At 34.7% G+C, this 19791-nt stretch overlaps 1 protein-coding gene across 8 annotated transcripts in view; it reads right to left on the bottom strand.

The window, feature by feature from the left end:
- Nucleotides 1-19791, bottom strand: part of LOC100755143 (CCR4-NOT transcription complex subunit 2) — a 92230-nt gene that overhangs the window by 13345 nt on the left and 59094 nt on the right. For 6 of the 8 annotated variants that reach the window (XM_027392365.2, XM_027392369.2, XM_027392364.2 and 3 more), the window contains 7 exons: nt 18916-18982; nt 8844-8991; nt 8009-8191; nt 5835-5914; nt 3157-3282; nt 1204-1328; nt 82-202 (listed from right to left, as the gene is read on the bottom strand). In XM_027392365.2, coding sequence (XP_027248166.1) covers nt 82-202; nt 1204-1328; nt 3157-3282; nt 5835-5914; nt 8009-8191; nt 8844-8991; nt 18916-18982 — 850 coding nt within the window. Of the gene's footprint in view, nt 1-81; nt 203-1203; nt 1329-3156; nt 3283-5834; nt 5915-8008; nt 8192-8843; nt 8992-18915; nt 18983-19791 lie in introns of those variants that run through there. The other 2 variants (XM_027392370.2, XM_027392371.2) reach the window with 2 other exon arrangements.

Below are 19791 nucleotides of genomic sequence, written 5' to 3'. Positions count from 1 at the left end.
ACATAGTTATTTCTACTTTATATTAGGGAAAGTAGAGAATATGTACTTTAAAATATCTCTGACATATTTATGGAGTCCCACCATCAGGTAACACCTGGATCCCCTTTTTCTGCTGATTATTGTTTTGTGTCGTTGAACTTTTATCTCCAGGGAATTTGGGCCCATCTGTACTTGAAGTCGTCTTCCCCGATGTATTCAAATTCTGGCATGGAAAAAAGAAAAGCATAACATTAAAATGTGTTAAATACCTAAGTTCAAATGTTATTAATACCATGCTAATTATTCACTATTGCATTAAAATGGTAGAAACTACTTGTTTTCTACTCAAAAACTCTGTTCCCATAACTGCCTCCTGGTAACCAAATGAATACTGTGTCAAGTATTTAAAGAACAAACAATCTAGAGAAAATGGGTCTGTTTCTTCTTTCTCTTTCTTTCTTTGCTTTTTTTTTTTCTTTTTTCTTTCTTTTTTTTTTTTTAAATCTCACAGGGAGCATGGTAACATAAAAAAATACCTTTTTCTTTCTCAAGGTTTTTATGCTTTGGGGACACACACTTTAGCTAACACCTTCAACACTTCTATATAAAAGGGGAACTACATATGCTTCCACACGTAAATATTACCAAAACAACCATGGAGATAAATTAGCAATGTATGAACTTTTAAAAGTCATAGATTTCCATTCTTACCCAACTATCCAACTATCTTCTTTACCATTTTGATTAACTCCCCATCACACACAAAAAAAAAAAAAAAAAAAAAAAAAAAAAAAAAAAAAAAAAAAAAAGCTACTTGCAGTGAATGGTGGAAGAAATCAACACCCTTGTTATATCGGGAAGAAGCTGAGTTGGCTGAATCAACACAGTTAAAATGTGTATAAAGATTCTTCAAGGAGAAAACTTACTCAAGAAAAACACAGCTCCTTAGAAGTCTATATTATCAAACTTCATGGGATCCAGCTGACAGGGACTACAATAAAAGTCTAAATTAACTGACAAGTTCAACAGAAATTTGCAAACCTATATGAAATAGGAAAAAATAAGACTATCTTCTAATTAGAAAGCTTTCCAAATTCTTCAGAAGTTAGATTATTACAGTGTTCAAAATGCATAGCTCCGTAGTAGTATCTAGTAAGTAACTGTTAATGTGAGACAAGTCTACAAGGGGGAAACTACACACATACATGATTCTCAGCTACTTACAGATTTGCTGTCATCATTACTCGACGTTGGGTCTTTATAGCTGGAACCAGGTAATGCTGGAAAGTCTTCATTGTGTATTGAGAAGTCCTGGGATTGCTCATTTGCAGGTTTTGTTACCATTCCGACTATGTAATGAAAATAATCCAGAAAACATTAATTGGATCTATAATACTATATTACAAATTATATAAAAAGTTAATTTTGCTCATGACAATATGCCAAGTTTTTTTAAATATGTAAAACAATAATTTAAAAATTAGTATTCAGGAAAATAACAAGAATGAAACTGTGATTTACTCCTGAAAAAAAAATCAACATATAAAACAATACAAGGGAAACAATGGTTATCCTGCAATTCTAATCTAATGTTATATAAGTGCTTAAAGTAGGATTTGATATTGGTAATAGTATCCAAAATGTTGGCTTACAGGCTAGCTTTAACTATCAGACCAGATGCTATAAACACATTAGCTGTCAAATGAAAATGAACACAGTAAAATTTTAAAAAGTCAGTATTCTACTTAAAAGAGACTTACAGAGTGAGCAAATTGCAACCAATTATAAAACAATTCCACTTTATTTCTCATTTTCTTGTACTCCATGTTACAGATGTAAAACATGCAAGAACTGGGAAATAATCTTCCCGCTATACTTGTCATTAGTCGGGCCCTTATTGGAGAACAAAATCCAGTTTGGGGCTCCACAATTCAAGAACGAAATGGAGAAACTAGAGATGGTCCAAGGAGAAGAGCAACGGGAATGTTTAAAGGGATGAAAAAAAGGACCTATGAGGAAAGGTTAAAAACATTAGCATCTGAACTGAGAATCAAGTAGCTAGGTACTCAACTTCCAGGGCAGGTCACATTTTGTTATTTTGGAAGCTTTAAAATATGATCAATCAAGTTTTTCTCCACACATTACTTTTTATTCATATCCAGGAAGTACAGAAGTCAAAACCTTTGATTGATAAAGGGGAAAATAGGAGTTCTATTTTAAAGTAACAGCTGAATTAACTCATCTAATTACTGCCTTGATACTGGTCTCTATCAGATCTCACCCCCAAGAAACTATGATGTCATAGACATGATATGGCTACCTTGATAGCACAAATTTTGTATATCTAAATTTTTATGTCTACACTGTTATTGTGTATGGTTCTCCCCTAACATCTTTATTCAGATCTACTAGTTAAATAATTTACTAGAGACTACAAAAAGAATAATTAGGACTGGAGAGATGGCTCAGAGGTTAAGAGCCCTGACTGCTCTTCTGGAACATAGGCAGAACACTGTATATGTGATAAATAAATCTTTAAGAAAAAACAAAAAAGAATAATTAGGGCTACTTATAAGGGTCGAGAACAAAATCATAAGCACTGGTTCTCAAGAGGGACTATCTTTACAAGAGAACATTTGCTAATGTCTAGAAACGGTGTGTCACAATGTATGGTGCTGGCATGTAGGCTAAAGCTAGAAATGTACTAAATATTCTGTATGAACAAGATGCCCCCACACCACATGCTTTCTGAAAAGAATTATCCAGGCCGTTGTCAACAGTGTGAATCTAGAGAAACCTTCACTTAGAGAAACACCCCAATCCAGAAGTCACTACTAATCACTAGGGATATATTCACTTGAAAAATGTGGGGTCAACTAAGAAAAGCCAAACCACAAAAATAATCACTTGTATCAAACTAAAGTATGGAGAACAGAAGAAATAATTTCTGAATATCAATGAAGTCAAGTATTTAGGTTTCTATACAAAATTTCACCACTGAATTTTGTTATCATGGATATATGGGAAAAAAGTTTTCAAATATGAATTTTCAAATTTGAAAAAAAAGTTTTCAAAATAACACTAGCCTGATTTGATAACATAAACACACAGAGAGACACGTATGTGTGCATACACGACTGTAACTTTCAATCAGCTACCACTAAAAATCTTAATTACCGTAAGGTGCTCTTCCAGCCAAGGGGTTTATTAACGGAGTTGGGTTACCACTTCCTTCCCTTCTATTTCGGTCTGCTAATGCTGGGAAATCTGAAAGGTCCAATCCTGTCACATTTTCACTGCCATCTAAACGATAAGAAACAATAATCATTACTGATTTCACCAACATTGAAAATGAGATTATAAAAATTAAATTATAATTTGAAACAACAGTGTCTTCTTCCTTAATAATGCAGAGTGGTGTAACAGGTGTATAACAGTGGTAAGATACTATGGACTGGTTTTCTGTCATGGAATTTCCTAACAACTAAGGAAAGCAATATGCAGCCAGCTCCTTAACATACCTAATTCTAGAGATTTAATACAAAGAATAAAGAGTGTGGTTGTACATTATTTCCCCCAACAGAAAGGGAGATAAAAAGATTACAATTTGCTAGGGAACAAGAAGTAGACTGTTTAGATATAACTGCTTTTTTCATTAAATCTAGATTACCTAGAGCTTCAACAGTAAGATATGATATTACCTCTTACAAATGTCCAGAAAGACTCTGAGACAAATAGTGCACAGAGAACCCCTGAGGACTTCTGTCTTATACACTATTAGTTTGAGATAAAAATGTGTACACATGTATGTATATGTTAGCTATATGCAAGGACGAACTCCTCCTATGTCTCAGGAGCAGGTGGGGAACATAGGAATGACCAAAACCTAGAAGTTTATATTACCTGTTACACAGTAGGCGCTCAATAAATATACTGAATAAAGATTTTATGCATTTTGAATTAGACTGCCACCATTAGAAATAAACATTTAACCTAACTTCCGTATTTTGCCTATTTTAGTAGTTTTTCCTCTCAACTTTGAGTGTTCTTAACCTTGAATTCTAATTTTGAATCACTTAATTTTTCTACCTAAAATTTGCCCTATACTATAATTTTTCTTTAATCTATGTTTCTCCTTGTTTTATAAACATTATAGTTTTGGGGCCACTTTCTAATTAATTCTGATTTTTCTCAAAATTTTTCAATTAAAAGGATATCAACTACTATCTATCCTAATATTAACTTGGCTAATAAAAAGACTTTATTAACACACCAAGGAAGGTAATAATTTAAAACTACAAGGGTAAAGGTAAACCATTTCATACAAATTATTTTAAAAACATTTATAAATTTTCCATTAAATGCAATATGGATAAAGCAAAAGTGGTGAAAATTTTTACTGTTTTAATTTATAAAGTATATTTCTCAAATTATGGTTATTAATTATAATTTTTCTCCAAGTAAAAATTAACTTCTAATATTCATCCTTAAGTCTTCCAATGTCCAATTTAAAATGTTCATGTATTAGGTGAGAATATAATTTAACCAGCAATTTATAATGTCCCAAATGTAAACTTAGGGAAAATCTTGAAAGTAATTTCTCCAGTATAAAACCTAAGAATATAAAAATTCTGAAACTGAGCCTGGGGTTGGTGGCGCGCACCTTTAATCCCAGCACTCGGAAGGCAGAGGCAGGTGGATCTCTGTGAGTCCGAGGCCTGCCTGGTCTCCAGAGTGAGTGCCAGGATAGGCTCCAAAGCTACACAGAGAAACCCTGTCTTGAAAAACAAAACAAAACAAAAAAACCCCTGAAACTTCAAAGCAGTGTATAAAAACATCATTCAGTTGAAATGTGAGTAGCCTTTCACAATGATTTCACATCTTAAGTATGAAAAAGTGTACACCTTAAAAGCAATGACGTATACAACTTTGTTGTAAGAACTACAAAGTTGGTATGTTTTAAAAATCACACCCAGAAAACTTTAATATTTAAATGCTTAAAATCTTCCATTCCTTTCAGTGGTTTTAATCTTGGCTGATCCACTTCAGCGGTTCAACAAACCACCTCAACACTGAGAAGTCAAAAGCCTATTGCTACCAATGCTTCCTGTCAAGTCTCCTGTCATGTATGATGCATGTTCTACTGCAGAATGTCCTTTCACCTGCCACCTTCACCTATGTGCCACCCAACAGCCCTGCTTCTCTGCCCCTTCAATATGGCAACAACCCTTCTTTTCATCGACAAAGGACAGAGGCAAAGCCACCAACACTGCCACTCCCTGTTTTCCTCTGCCTGAGCAGACTTTAGTTTTTGCCAAAAATCAAGTTTGTTTCCAGTAGCTTAATCAAATAAATAATAATGGGTCAAAATTTGTAAGGGTTAAATGTGAAAACTTTTCTTAAAGCTATTTTGAAAATGGCAAATGCTCCCTATGGAGGACTCTCTTCAATCTGAGTCTCTATAATCAGAAATGTCTTGTCACCAACTCAGTCACTCTTGTTCTCAGTGACAAGGCCAAGGACAGGAAAAGTTTTGAAGAAAAAAAAACAAAAACCAACAACAACAACAGCAAAACAAGATTCTGAGGCAGATATAGACTAAATTAGTATTTACTCTCTTTATATATTAAAAAAAGTAATTGATGTTACAACACAAAATACTACATTACAAGGCCAAGCTGGGGCAGGGGATCATTTAAATTGTCTCTACTGCTTAGCTTAGTCCTATCCCTGGCAGTTTTTCACTATTTAAAACAGTCAAACCTGTTAATGTTTAAGAGACCAGTATGTTAAACTGCTTGTATTTCAGAACTCTACTGTACTTTAGTAGGGTACTAGCTCCAGGATTAGCTTACCTGTTCCATTAAAAATGTTACTTGATAAGGAGTTATTCATTCCAAATGCCTGATTCCTGTTCATTCCAAATCCAGACATACTGGGTACATAGAAAATAATTTTAGATATACAGTAAGAACACTAACTTAGAGATGAAGAAAAACAAAAGTATATACTTTTGGTCTCCTCATATAAAATAACAATATGTTTCAAAACCAATGCTAATTTAGAGTATAATCTTCACTTTTATTTAAAAACTTCTCTAAAATTCTTCAATGAACAAGAAAGAACCAAAGTTTAAATAAATTAATCTTAAAAACAAAAAAAGAATGTATTTATGAATGTTGAAGAACAGAGGTTAAGGGTACCATTAGCGCACCGCCCTCAGAATGCAGGTAGGTTTAAGATTACCCCACCCCGCTGCACCAAAACTTGCTTTTTCTTCCCTGACTGGTCAAGCTTGCTTTTCAGTGTTAAGTCTTCTCTTTACAACCTCTGTCTTTCCCAACTACTCGCTCCCATGAGTCCATGTCTTATTCACTCTGCATTTGACCTGAGTTAAACTGACCAGGTACTCAAAAAAAAAGAAAACTGAATTCAGTGTTCTAAAACATCATTTCAGATAGACAGATGATAGGTAGACAGGTAGACAGACAGACAGACAGACAGACAGACAAAGCGAGCTTAGTTTTCATCTACTTAACAGAAAAAAATCTTTCTATAGCACCCCTAATTTTGAATTAATGTACAACTCAATTTCTGCAAACAATTACATTTAACCCCCTTTTTCTTTTTTGTACAAACCTAATCAGGGCAAAACAAAAAAAGACAGAATCTAAATAAGTTTCTATAAAGAAACTATGCACCATCTCTATCACTCAGTAGTATTCTGATAGGTCAGCATGCCGGTGAACAGGGCCAAGCATTTGAAGGTAAAAGATGTAACCATTCTGTCTAAGTCTGTAGAACTAGCCATCTTTGAAAAGCTATGCAGCTAGCGAACCAACATTCCAGGGCACAGTAGTATAAATAAACTTTTTTTTTTTCCTATTACACTAGAGCTGCTGGTTGTATAGGTACCTCAAACATGGATTCAGAATTCAAATGAAACAATTTTATATATCAGCAGCACATAGAAGCAGGGATTAAAAGTTTTATTACAGTGACACTTTTTACAGAAAGTATTTTCTGAATAATTAAAATGTGAAAAATAAAAGCAAAACTTTAAATTTAAAAATATCTTCAATGAACAAGAATGCAGAAAGATACAATAAAGCCCAAGCAATAGTTAGGACGCTATAAAAATAAAAAGGTAAGAGCAGCAACAACATGCTGCAAATAATTTTTTAAAAACTTAGGTATGTAAAACCTGTATAGAATAATGGAGTTTATGGGATAAAGGTTGAACAGAAAGTGTGCTAAGCACTGATTTTAGTGTAGATTTGACAGTGGATAAAAGAAACTGATTGAGATGAAGGGGAGCAACAACTAAATGAAGGTCCTTTCACTGTATAGTTTTTCATAAAAATTAAGTATAAACAGAATATGACACACAACTCAAACTTACTATGTTGCTTTTGTAAGGAAGCCTTACATTTCAGATACAACTCTCTTGTTACCCAAACCACTTCAACATACTAGCAAAATGAATCATTGTTCTTATTTGTACAGTACATGCAGTGGATAGCACAAAATGAAAAAAAAAAAAAAACCATACACACCAGCTTTCTGTTTTGTTTTGTAACTCTAGACACAAAATTTAAGAGTACTGTTTTGAAATAGTATAATTGTGAAGTCTTTCCTTAGTAAGTACCCAAAGTATTTCAGCTCAGAAGGCATCTAAACAACGCATAACTCAAGCATGGCAGTAGCAATCAAGCATGCCTGCCTCCAGTCATGTTCATAAACCCACAACTCAAGTAGATAAACTTTACTTAATAACAAATGGAAGGATAAAACAGTAAAATTTTGCTTGGTGACAACCCAAGAACATTCCCTTTCTGGTACTACCATCAGCAACAGATTTAACATGCTTTTTGAAATAATAACATCTTTCAGAGGTTAAGGACTGTGATGGGCAATGATCTTAGCTCACACATACATGATAAACACACCTGTAGCACAGAAGCCACAACTCAGAAACAGAGGGCTGGATATGAAAAGGCAATATATGCAGTATCAATAAACATCTTACCTGTTCACAGTAAAAGGCTGTCGAGAAGGCTGCTGCTTTGGCATACATATTATGCTTGGCGAGCTTCTGTTGGGGCTACCTAACCCTGAACTGCTCATGCTATTTGTCCTGCTAGGAATTCCAATGCCCTGACCAACCTGGGAGTGGTTCATCATATTCCTAGGATTCATAGGCAAAATACCCCTGAAAAAGAAGTCCATTATACTAAATAAGCTCTCTACAATCACTCATTAAAATTCTCTATAAATAATCAGTTGCTCTAACCCCTAGAATTCCAAATATACATTTCAGTTGTATTCCTAATTTTATAGTGAAACTTTAAAAGGTGCTGTCATAGAGAACTACTGGGACAACTCTGATATAAAATATAAATGTTTTCCATATATATCTAAAATAATTTCATTCAAATTTCATTATCATTCTATTCTCTTGATATTAATAATACATATATGTTATCTGTTTTATTTTACTCTAATTAAGCAATAGATGTGTGGTGAGGGAGCAAACAAATCTGGGGAGTCATTTTTAATTGAACATCATTGAGGAAGAGATATATATATATATATATATATATATATATATAGCTTTTGTAAAAGCTCCCCAGGAGGTGATTAAACCTTGATCCATTCAGATGACAACTAGCACATAGCTTCAAGATCAAACACTACACTATACTTATCACTTTGCAATGAAACAAAATGAGCATAGGAACTGTTTTCTTAGTGCAAGGCACTGAACCAGAAAATCAAGTAACTAATTACTGTATTAAAAAATTAAAGCTCGGATTACTCTACAAAAATACAATCTGAAAATATTCTGGTCCATTAATAAATACCTGCTTGGAGATGGAGGCGTGTGAAGTGACATTGTTGGTACCCCTGTTGTTGGCGTGACGTGGCTCGGTAACTGAGTGCCTTGTGATAAGCTGCGATTTAACTGAGGGGTATTGTTGCTCATCCCCCTCATTGGAAGGCCTAGTGCACCTAATAAGAAAATTCAGAAGAAGGAAATTCATTGCCATCAGGAATGAAATTGGTATCCATCTTCTGGAGTTTGCAATCTAAAACATTTTAAAATGACCTAATAACTCACTGCAAATGGACTCTTGATTTTCAACAAAAGTTCTAGTCTAAAATTTAGTATTTTGAGTATCTTTTTGTATTTTTCATATTACTATGTTACAATAAACTATGTTAATGATTATAACAAATGAGATGTTACATAATACAAACTGTTGTCAAATTCATTAAGGGCATATTTGTGAAACTTGCACATACAAATATGCCTTTAAGAAATTCTGCAATTTCATGTGTTTTGTTTTAATTTACAATTAATGTATATAGAAAAGACAATCATTCCCACTTTGCCATAGTATCTTAAATTATATATTATTCTTTGTAAATTCATTTTAGATAAAGTCTAGTATTAATACATATTTCTTAACATGACAATTTTTACAAACCCAACATATAATTTTGCAATTGTTAAAAAAATTGATATAGATATGATTAAAAAATTGAAGTGATTTAAAAATCATTCAAAGTATAAGGACCCTATATTTATTTCTCTAGCACATCTGGGGCCGATAGAGGAATATAGGTGTTACATGGGTATACATTTTTAAGACTACTGAGGTTTGCCATTCAGATGTAAAATTCAAAACTACTAATCAAATTGGACAAATTTACTTTTAAATGTTTGACACATTCATTAACTATTTTCAGATGGTATAAAGTATAAATTATTTTGAGATTCAGAATGGAAAGTTAATATTCTATACATGTTTATCTTCCTCCCTTTTGTCTGTCAAAGGTGTGGTGGATCATTTGTGCTGCCATCCTATCTAGGAATGCCTCATCTTTCCTACACCTTTCTGACCCATGTGTTTTAATGCTTTGTTTCAGCCTGGTGAATATGGATACACTGGTCAATCCAACATATTTTAAATCGGAAGCTAAATAAAAGCAAAAAGGCATAACTGATCAGAAAATAATGACGTTAGTGCTAGGGCTTTAAGATATTTTTCCTCACTGTTTCAGTTTTGGGTCTTTTTTAGTCTATCCCTTCCACACAGAGTACTACATACATGGTACTCTCTCTCCAACAACTTTGTAACAAAGTGTTCACAGAGACTCTACCCATAGCTGACCACGTCAGAATTTCTCTAAGATACTGGGAAGGGAAGTGACTAGAGTGTATATTGGCTTGTTACTCTTATTTTATTTGTGTCTAGACATTCAATGTTGTGTGACCTTAATAATACTACATCCTGTTATTTTTTTTTCTATATCCAGGACAACATAAGGACGATTAAAATCAAGCCTACTCAAGATTCCTCCAGAAGAAACTTTTTTTTGCCCCTCGCTCAATCATATAGTTTTCCTATAGGTCCTGTGAGTGGCTCCCATAGTAAGCCATTAAAATGGTATTTTTCCTAACACACAATGCCTGGGTGCCTACTGGGTGGCAAATTGTACATAAACTGCTTGGGAAACATCAGTGGGTAAGACAGAAAAGGCTCCTAACCTCAGGCTCTTAATCTCTACGCCTAAACAGTGTCTTAAAGTCAGCTCTAGATGAAAATGTCCAACAAGAGTGTATTTGCCAGTTATTCATCTCCAAAGTTATACACTTTTAGATCTTAAAGATCACCTGCTCTGTCTACATTTTACAGATAAGAAATCTGATCCCCAGCTAAGTTAACTGACTTCTCCAAGGCAACACAAAGAACTAGAGCTAGAATTTGGATCTCTTTAACTCCTAGTGTTCTTGAATGGCAGTACTATGCAAGGCAGAAACAACCATGTTCACAATGTGAGTGCCCAATAACACCTTTCATCTATTTTTCTTCCAGCCTCCTTTTGGATGTCTTTTTACCTGTGGGATATTTATCAATCATCTATGCATCCATCCATCCTAAGTTTCCTATCTCCTCTCACCTCTTCCATCCTAGTCTCACTCTTCTTAATGCTTGTCCATTTTCTCTTTACTTTCACCTTTCCTTTCCTTTTCATTTTTTCTTATACTCACCACTCAATGGAAGTCATACATCCTCTAAAATTTAGTATCTTTTTGGCCCCTTTAAAGAAATCGGTAGCCCCTACAAATAATACAAAGACTTTTTTTTTTCCTGCAATAACTTTCCGTATGTGTATTTTTCTGTCTGTTCTGTGTAAGAAAAATTTCTAGCTTTAGAACTATTTTAAATATTATATATAATTTGAATATTGGCAAAAAATCTGGCCAAGAAAACAGTAATGGGTAAGGGTTTTTATTCAATTAAACACTGGCCAATTCTAATTAATTTATGAGTGGTGGAGAAAGACAATCTGAAGAATACATACATGAATTTTAGCCTCCACATTCATCTTGGTTAAACACAGTCAATAAATCTAATACAATTTATTCATTTTGTTGCAATATTTATGAAAGATGAAAAGAATACATACTACAGTCCGTATTACCAATTCTTAAATATTTAATAGGGTTATTTGAAGTTTACCTTAAAAATGGAAGTTCTTTAAAACAGAATAGCACTGAATAAAAACATAGAGATTTATTTTTAGGAAACAAAATATATTATGTTATTATATTTGAGGTCTTTGACTTAAAGGGGGAGGGAAGAAAATACAATTTTCTAATTATAAATAATTACACAAAATCTTCTTTAAAATATCAGGGCAAGAATGGAGCATACAAAAGGAAAAGCTCAAGTGACTGCTGGTGGTGGCATGGAAGAACTACAAAAGGTAAAAATAGGTGTACATGAGCTTGTGAATGATTGTCTAGAAGGTTACAATGAAGTCAATGACCTAACAAACATCGCTTCTTTTTCCTCAACAATTTTATAAGGAAGATATTTATTCTTCAATCCCAATTTTTACATACACAGAATGAAGAGACCAAAATCAATTTAAAAGGTTATAGTTCTAAATCAACTCGTTCTTTCAGGAGAACTCCATATATATATTTTAAATAGATTCCTACCTCATATTTGACAAGAGACACTAAACAAATAATGAATTAAATTCTTCATGGACCCCTTTTCAGAAAATCCTAAGAAAAAGTGATTTAAGCATCCCATGGCTTTGGTGACAGGCCCACTGGGTAAAGGTGTCCCCAAGCCCGAGCCTAGGATCCAAGTGGTAGCAAGAAAAAAAAAAAGAACTGACTTTTGCAAGTTGACCCCCACATGTGCATCATGACATACATGTGCCCTAATTTTTTAAAAAAAGTACACCTAATAAAAATGTTAAGTATTCCACTAATTGTTTCTGTTCAAAGAGCAGCTTCACCACCAGCACTTTAAATACTTATAAGTTGTTCCATCTACAGAAGCCTCTTTGCTAGAGATAAATGGTAGTAATAATCTAGGGAAAAGTTTAGTTATAGCACCAAATCCTGGATGCTGGCACCTGAGTGAAGCCCTCAACAGTCCCCTTTCATTATATACCCAAGCTACTCCTATACTTCTGGAGTTCAGTGCCATGCCCAAACTAACAACAGTCACAGTCCGAAGTGGAGCTTGATCTCCATGACTTCTGTACCAACAACCTACCCTGCAGATAATTAAGTTTCCAGATAAAATTATTTCACTCTGCTATCTCCTTCATTAAATCCAAAGAATTTACAAACGGGGGGGGGGGGGGAACCATTCTGAGATCAACCAAGTTATACATTAAGAACTAAATCCAGCCATTAAACTGACTTTGTAACATCACAGCAGCAGAGCTGAAGTGACGGCTTAGGGCTAAGATCACATACTGATCTTAGAGAGGACCTAAGTTGGGTTCTTAGCACCCACAATCAGAAGGCTTACAACCACCTGAACTCCAATTCCACTAGCGAGATGCCTCCTGGACTCTACAGGCTCATACATATGGGTGCACATAAACTTCTAGGCATACAAACATACATAAATAAAACTAAGCAAATGTTTAAAAAATAACAAACTAGGAAGACATCAATCCAGTTTCTGGTTCCTACTTCAAAGTCTCCTTGCAATTACCATTACTTGCTGGGTTTTTTGTTTTGCTTTTTTTGTATAGTAGTTGCTAACTTTGTTGTTTCTTTTTTAAAAACTGTGACTTACTTTGACTTTGGGGGATTCAAGGGTGGTAGAATCTCTACCCTAAACCATCCCAGTGTTTTTAGAAGGGACAGTCAAGGCTTTGGGAACCACTATTCTACAATATTAAGTACAACCATAACTTAGTCTTTAGAATTCTGCCAGCACCCCAAAGTGGAAAGCTAACTTTAACATTTCATTGCTTACTCTATGATTAACAATCTTCCTTCATTCCCTCCTTTTGTCTTCAAATCTGTCCTTATGAGTTCACTATTCATACCATTCACTCATAAGAATGCCTTCCCTTCTCTTGTACTACAGGGATATATAACACAAAAACTTAGTAGGCTTGGGATCAGAGAAGATCTCCTGGAGTCTGTATGAATGTGAATGCAATAATGATCATGATTTAAGTAGGTAGACAAGATGGTGGCAGTAGTGTTGCAACATCAGGTGGCATGACAATGAAGTCTGAGAAGACAAGCTGTACAAAAATAACAATAGGTGAGCAAGGTAAACGGTGCTGCCTGTAAATCCGATCTTAGGATGCCTAGGAAACAAGATCTCAAAACATGGGGGAGAAAAAAAAAAAGAGGAAACACTCCAGACCCGAAGGAGAACTTGCCTTACCAAGACTAGGGATGTATCAGATGAGAAATATGGATGGAACAAACTGGTTTAAAAACTAGCTACAAGAAGCTGTTATGAACCAGAGAACACCAGACAGCAGGAGCTCCTCATCCATTTCCCATAGAGCAGCATCAAAAACTTCCCAAGGTAAACTTTGTATTCTTCCTAAACCTAAATTTCCAGTGTGGAATACTAGCACCCATTCACAAAATGATACAGATCTCAAACCTTATAAATATGGTAATTTTCTCTTCCTAAATTTTACTCAGTAACTTGTATAAACTGTATTTCCAAAATACCCCAAATCTGCCTATTTCTCATTCACTAGCTCAATTCCTATTTTCTTGCTGAAACTAGTTAAGTCTTGCATTTTATTCCTTCCCCGTTCAGTTCACTTTCCACAAAGCAAAGTCATAGTTACTTTGCTAGTACATTTAGAACATATTTAAATTACTATTTTTATCTCACATTTATTTATTTTGTGTGCATTTGTAAACACATGTATGTAGAGATCAAAGAGCAACTTGTAATGTTTCTCCTCGAACAAGTGAGTTCTAGGGTAAGCACTCAGGTCATCAGGCTTGGCAGCAGAGTCGTCCCATGGGCTAGACTTTTTATTTCTTCAATTTTATTTTTTACATGTATGGATGCTTTGCCTGCTCATATGTCTGTGTACCATGTGTGTGCCTGGTTCCTGAGGAGGCCAGAAGAGGATGTCAGGATCCTCTGGAACCACAGTTACTGATGGCTTTAATGTGCCACCTGGGACCTGGGAAACAAACCTGGAGGGTTCTCTCTGACTAGCCAGTTCTCTTTCTCTCCAGTGCTATCTGAACTCTTAGAAAGTTTTTATAGACTTTCTATGACCTGAGATACTCGCTCTTTCACTGCTGACTTCCCTGCTGCTCTTTTGTCACTAGGTGGCTTACTAGATTTCCATGATTCCTGTACCCAAAAAGTCCCCTCAAGATCATTCTAGGGACTGCCGTCCTCACATTCACGTTTACAACTTAAATTCCTAAAAGATAGTGCAGTCTTTTTTACTTGAATCATGTAAAACATGAACTCTTCAACTCATCTCATTAGCTTGCCTGAGTGTTGTGCCACTCGTTACTAGGACTGCAGTATTTCCTTTGCTTGCATGTTTATTCTGTTTCCTCCCATTAAAAGCAAGCACCGTGAAAGGTAGGAACTTTGTTATTCGCTATAGTCTTGATTAGCTCTTGGAATATAACCATATTCAGGGTAGTACTCAATAAATACAGGATGAAAGAATAAATCCTATCACAATGTCTTCAGTGGACGCTCAGTAGATTCTTGGCATCTGCAAATTGAACACTGGTAATTTTTATGCAAATGACTCACTAGGGTCATGACTTCAGCTTTCAGGCTTCAGAAACTCTGTTCTTAGCTCATACTCAGAACACCACTCTTACAAAGTAACTTAATTCTGGCTCCATCACTTGTCATCTACACGACCTTGCAAGTTTTTTTAACATCTCATGGAGTTGTGAAGATTCACACACAGTACTGAAATACTAGCTTCTTCCCCCCTTATTTTTAATGTGCCCATGACAACTGAAGGAGCCAACAATCTTAATGGTGAAGAAAAATGAAGACAGTCTAATGAAATGACAGTTCCCACTGCAAAACAGACATTTTATGCAGGGAAACTTGTGATACAACTTTGATCTATAATTTGGAAAGTTGTAAAACATTTTGAGGTATATTCCACACTGTAGAGAAAATTATACTTATTAGCTGAAACCAATTAACAACAAGAAAGTTTCCCATTCCCTACACTGTCATATACTAAAGATATACTATTAGTTCATGTATTCCTCATTATAAATTCAGTAACTATTTCCTGAGTGCTCTTCATAAATGAAGTACTAATAACACAAAGACAATGAGACACAATACAGAGTTGCAGCAGCACTACAGCTGTGCCTACTGTATGTATAGCATACAGACAACATAAAGGAGAGTGGTCTCGTCCACACACACATCTCTGCCATCAAAAATGGTAAACTCAATTCTTAAGGCAACTGTAAGCTACCATTCTGTATTTAACAATGTCAATATTATCCGTAACCATACCAACTATGCTCTCTTGTTCTATGAAGAAAACTGTGTTCATAGATGAATATCAATTAGAAGAACTGATACAATACGCCACCACTCACAAACCCAGAAACCAGACTTATTTCTTTCCTCCATTAGTGTCTGAGACCTTTCAGAATCCATACACAAATGTCTAGAATGCATCCAATCGAGACAGCTAGTTAACTAACTGCCTATACATCATATACACATTAGAAAACGTTTCCTTTTTCTCTACTTTCAAGATTGTAAATACTTACTGCTCCAACTATGATAATATTTCATTTCAATGCAATAAAGATCTAGGAGAAACAGATTCCTGGCGTTGTCCATTTCAATCAGTATACATTTTACATAGCCCAGTGGCAGTAAGGCTGTAAGATTGACTCAAAACTTATGTCACACTTAGAAGACAAGTAGAGAGCCCCATGCAACTTGAACAGTCTAGCCTTCCTGGCTGCTATAGTTATCAACTGCTGAGCAAAATCCACATGAACCCTCGGGTCAAGTCATATATTTAGATATAATCATATTACTCTATGAAATCATACAATCTTCTAATCCAGTATTTTCTGGATACCTCATGAGCGTATCACATAATCACTTCTACCCCAAACTGGCAAAAATGTAGATTCAAGCACCCCTGTGTACATTCCAAGAGGACTCTTGCCTTGCTGTTTAATTTCACCAAGTTTTAGCTCTGGAACAGAAAATATTCCTTCTTCATTTCCTCTATCTCTAACTTTTTTAAAAAATAAAGAAAAAGCAAAAAGTTGGGAGTATACAGCTCAGGGTTAAAGTGCTTGTCTATCATGTACAAGGCCTAGACTCAATATCTAGCACCAAAAGCTAAAACCAAGCCTCAGAAATCCCAGCCCATGGGATTTCTGTGCCCAAGGCACACACAGGAGCGTCTGAGTTCTTGACAAAAATGGCTGTATAATAAGACTTTGTCTCAAAGCCACAGACACATAGACAAACAAACAACAAAACCCCAGATACAGCTTACATTTGAATAGTATAAATCACTAATGAACTTTGTAAAATATAAACATAGTTAATGGTAGTACCTAATAGGCCGAGGTGAAAAAAGAACTTTTAAGTTCTATCAGTCTCCATGTGTAATTATAATAAATGCCACAAGAATAGTATCTCTAATCCAGTCCTTTATTAATTCTTTATCTCTCTACCTTCACTGAAGTCAACTCCTCACATATTAACATACACAAATGAAACTGTGACCCCTCAGGTCTTTCAATGTAGTTTGTGTTCTCTTGTTTCACAATGCGTTTGTTCAGACTTCTACTTAAATGATGTATTTGGCCCATTGGGGTCTCTCATAAAAGGAACTGGCAACTAGGCTGTCTTTTGTCACTAACTGTAAATTCCAAATAGTGTACCATGGAAAACAACTTCACACTGAGTTGAAACAGTTATCCTAGTATTTGTTTTTTCAGTAGGCTGTTTTCTAAAACATCAGTTTAAACTAATAAGCCATGCATTCAAAATGCTGCTTCACCAACTTTACTAAATATAGACATTTTATAGATCCAAGTTCAACAAAATATGCTTGTCATGCATGGCTTCTTTAAGAGCTAGTATCTTTAAAGATATATTTTGCTAAGAAAAATACATTTGTTCAACCATCAATCTTTGTATGTCCTTCACACTACACAAAGCAAGTTAAAGAAAGCTGGAATCAGTCAATATCTGTCATGCCAAAGACATACCACCTTCCAAACCAGCCCATCCCCAAAGCAATGTCACATTTGCAGGTTAAAAACTTCAAAGTCTAGAGAGCTAATTTTAATCATCATCACGAATTAACCTCACTTTCTCAAGCATGTTTTACCCATTTTATATCTTGTTTCTGCTATGATAAACAGGGCTTTAAGAAGCAAATAGCCCTATGAAGTACTGAAATAGAAGAGAGCTTTAAACATCCAGGGAGGCTTCCCAACAGGGTCAAAACCACACATATATAAGGTAACAAGAACACATTACTAGTTATTAATACTGCCTCAACAGGTAGAATAAACATTTGTAGATAAATAAGGAACTCTGGTCTTAATAAAAGGGTTTAAAATATGTTCTTGTTTAAGTATGAAATTAGTATTTACTAATTCTGTGTTTGCAAACTGTTTCATAGCAAAAGAGGAAAGCCATAAAAAACAACAACAAAAAAAGGAAACAATGCTGTTCTATACAAACCTACTCCCCACACAAACTCTGAAATCAGTGCCCAGGGTGAAGTGGAAAGACACACTGCTCTGTTAATTATTGCAACTTCGTTTCTCCTCATACAGGACAATTCCAAACCAAACTGATTTTACTTGAAACTGATCAAGATAATAATTAGATACTGTCCTCTATTGTTTGATGGTAACTTGTAACACTTTATCCCAGCCCCCATTAATAGCAGCAATGAGAAATCAGATTTTTTATACTAACAGAGATGATAAAATCTTATTAATATGTATCATTTTGAAAATTTAATTTGAAAAAACAATAAAAATACTTTATACTTTAGTTTTATAAAATTTTATGTGATGGTAATAGCTAACATTTATTGAGCGCTTACTATGCGCCAGGCACTGTGCTAAGCGCTTTAAAAGTATTATACTACTTTATAAAACAAAATCTTACATAATGAAAAACCCTGAATTATGAGTAAAAATTTAGGTGTTATAATCATGAAGAACCAAAGCAAAATAAATAAATACTTTCTACTAAATGAAAACTATTTTACAAGCTGTTGCTAAATGGGCTTACAGTCCAAATCTAAACAAATTAAATATACCAAACCAACCAAAGTGGGGGGGGACGGGGACGACTGTGTAACTTTCTCTAACCGAAAACACAAAAATGACTACCTTTAATTCTTTAGAAAATTTTCAAGAAACTGCAAAAGAACATATATACATGATGACAAAGTAAATTGCAACATATGCTGTATCCAAGAAATAACAAATTTAGAATTATTAAGGCCAAACATAATAATGTTTACTACAAGTAAACTTTGAAAATTAACTATCTTCTGTTAAGCCCTATAGTAAACCCACAATGGTAGAATTAAAGTATCCCAAAATAAGTACAAAATTCTTACTTTGTTGCCCGTATAAACTTGCCCCAAACTGAGACAGCTGACCTGATGTAGATGGTGATGCCAGCATCTAGAAACAAATTAATTACATTAGAGCATAAAGGAAGACAGAGCATTGTAGTTACAAGTCAATACTTCATACTATAAATGTAAGACAACCCACGCGCCACATTTCTTACAAAGACTACCATAACCAGATGATGCCAAACTGTGCAAATAGAAATAATTAATGCTATGAGGTTCTAAGTTACACCTAATGTGTAACAGCACTATTCCTTCACAAAAAACAAAACAAACAAACAAAAAAAAAACCACCTAGGCTACTAATGAAAACACAAATCTAAAACCTCAGCTTTGTGAATTTCTGTGTGACACTGAGTTTAGACTATGCATTAAAACAAATTTAAATTCAACGTATAATCAAAATAGAAAAGTTATGTACTTTGTAAAAATATCTGTTGATTTTTCATATTCATACAGCTAGGTAAATAGAGAAAATATCAGCAAAAAATACAAGCAAAACCACAGACATGGCAACTAATTTATGGTTTCTGGGCGAATGATGCAGACTCCATGCATTTACTGTACAATGCCTTTGAATTTACTAAAACAATGTCTTATTTAACTAATAGGATGTAAAGTTTTTTTTTCCCTTTTTTGGTGTGGTTTTTCGAGACAGGGTTTCTCTGTATGACAGTCCTGGCATCTGCTTTGTAGATTGGGCTGGCCTCGAACTCACCGAGATCCACCTGTCTCTGCCTCCCGAGTGCTGGGATTAAAGGCGTGAGCAACCACACCCGGAAGAATATGAATTTTAAGGCATATTACATTCACAGAACACACTGCTTCTTTTTTTTATTTCTTCACAGACAGAAATGC

This window comes from Cricetulus griseus (genome assembly GCF_003668045.3).
Source record: "Cricetulus griseus strain 17A/GY chromosome 1 unlocalized genomic scaffold, alternate assembly CriGri-PICRH-1.0 chr1_0, whole genome shotgun sequence".
NCBI classification, from domain to species: domain Eukaryota; kingdom Metazoa; phylum Chordata; class Mammalia; order Rodentia; family Cricetidae; genus Cricetulus; species Cricetulus griseus.
The sequence above is the reverse complement of the archived record's forward strand: the minus strand, read 5'-3'. Positions and strand labels throughout refer to the sequence as shown.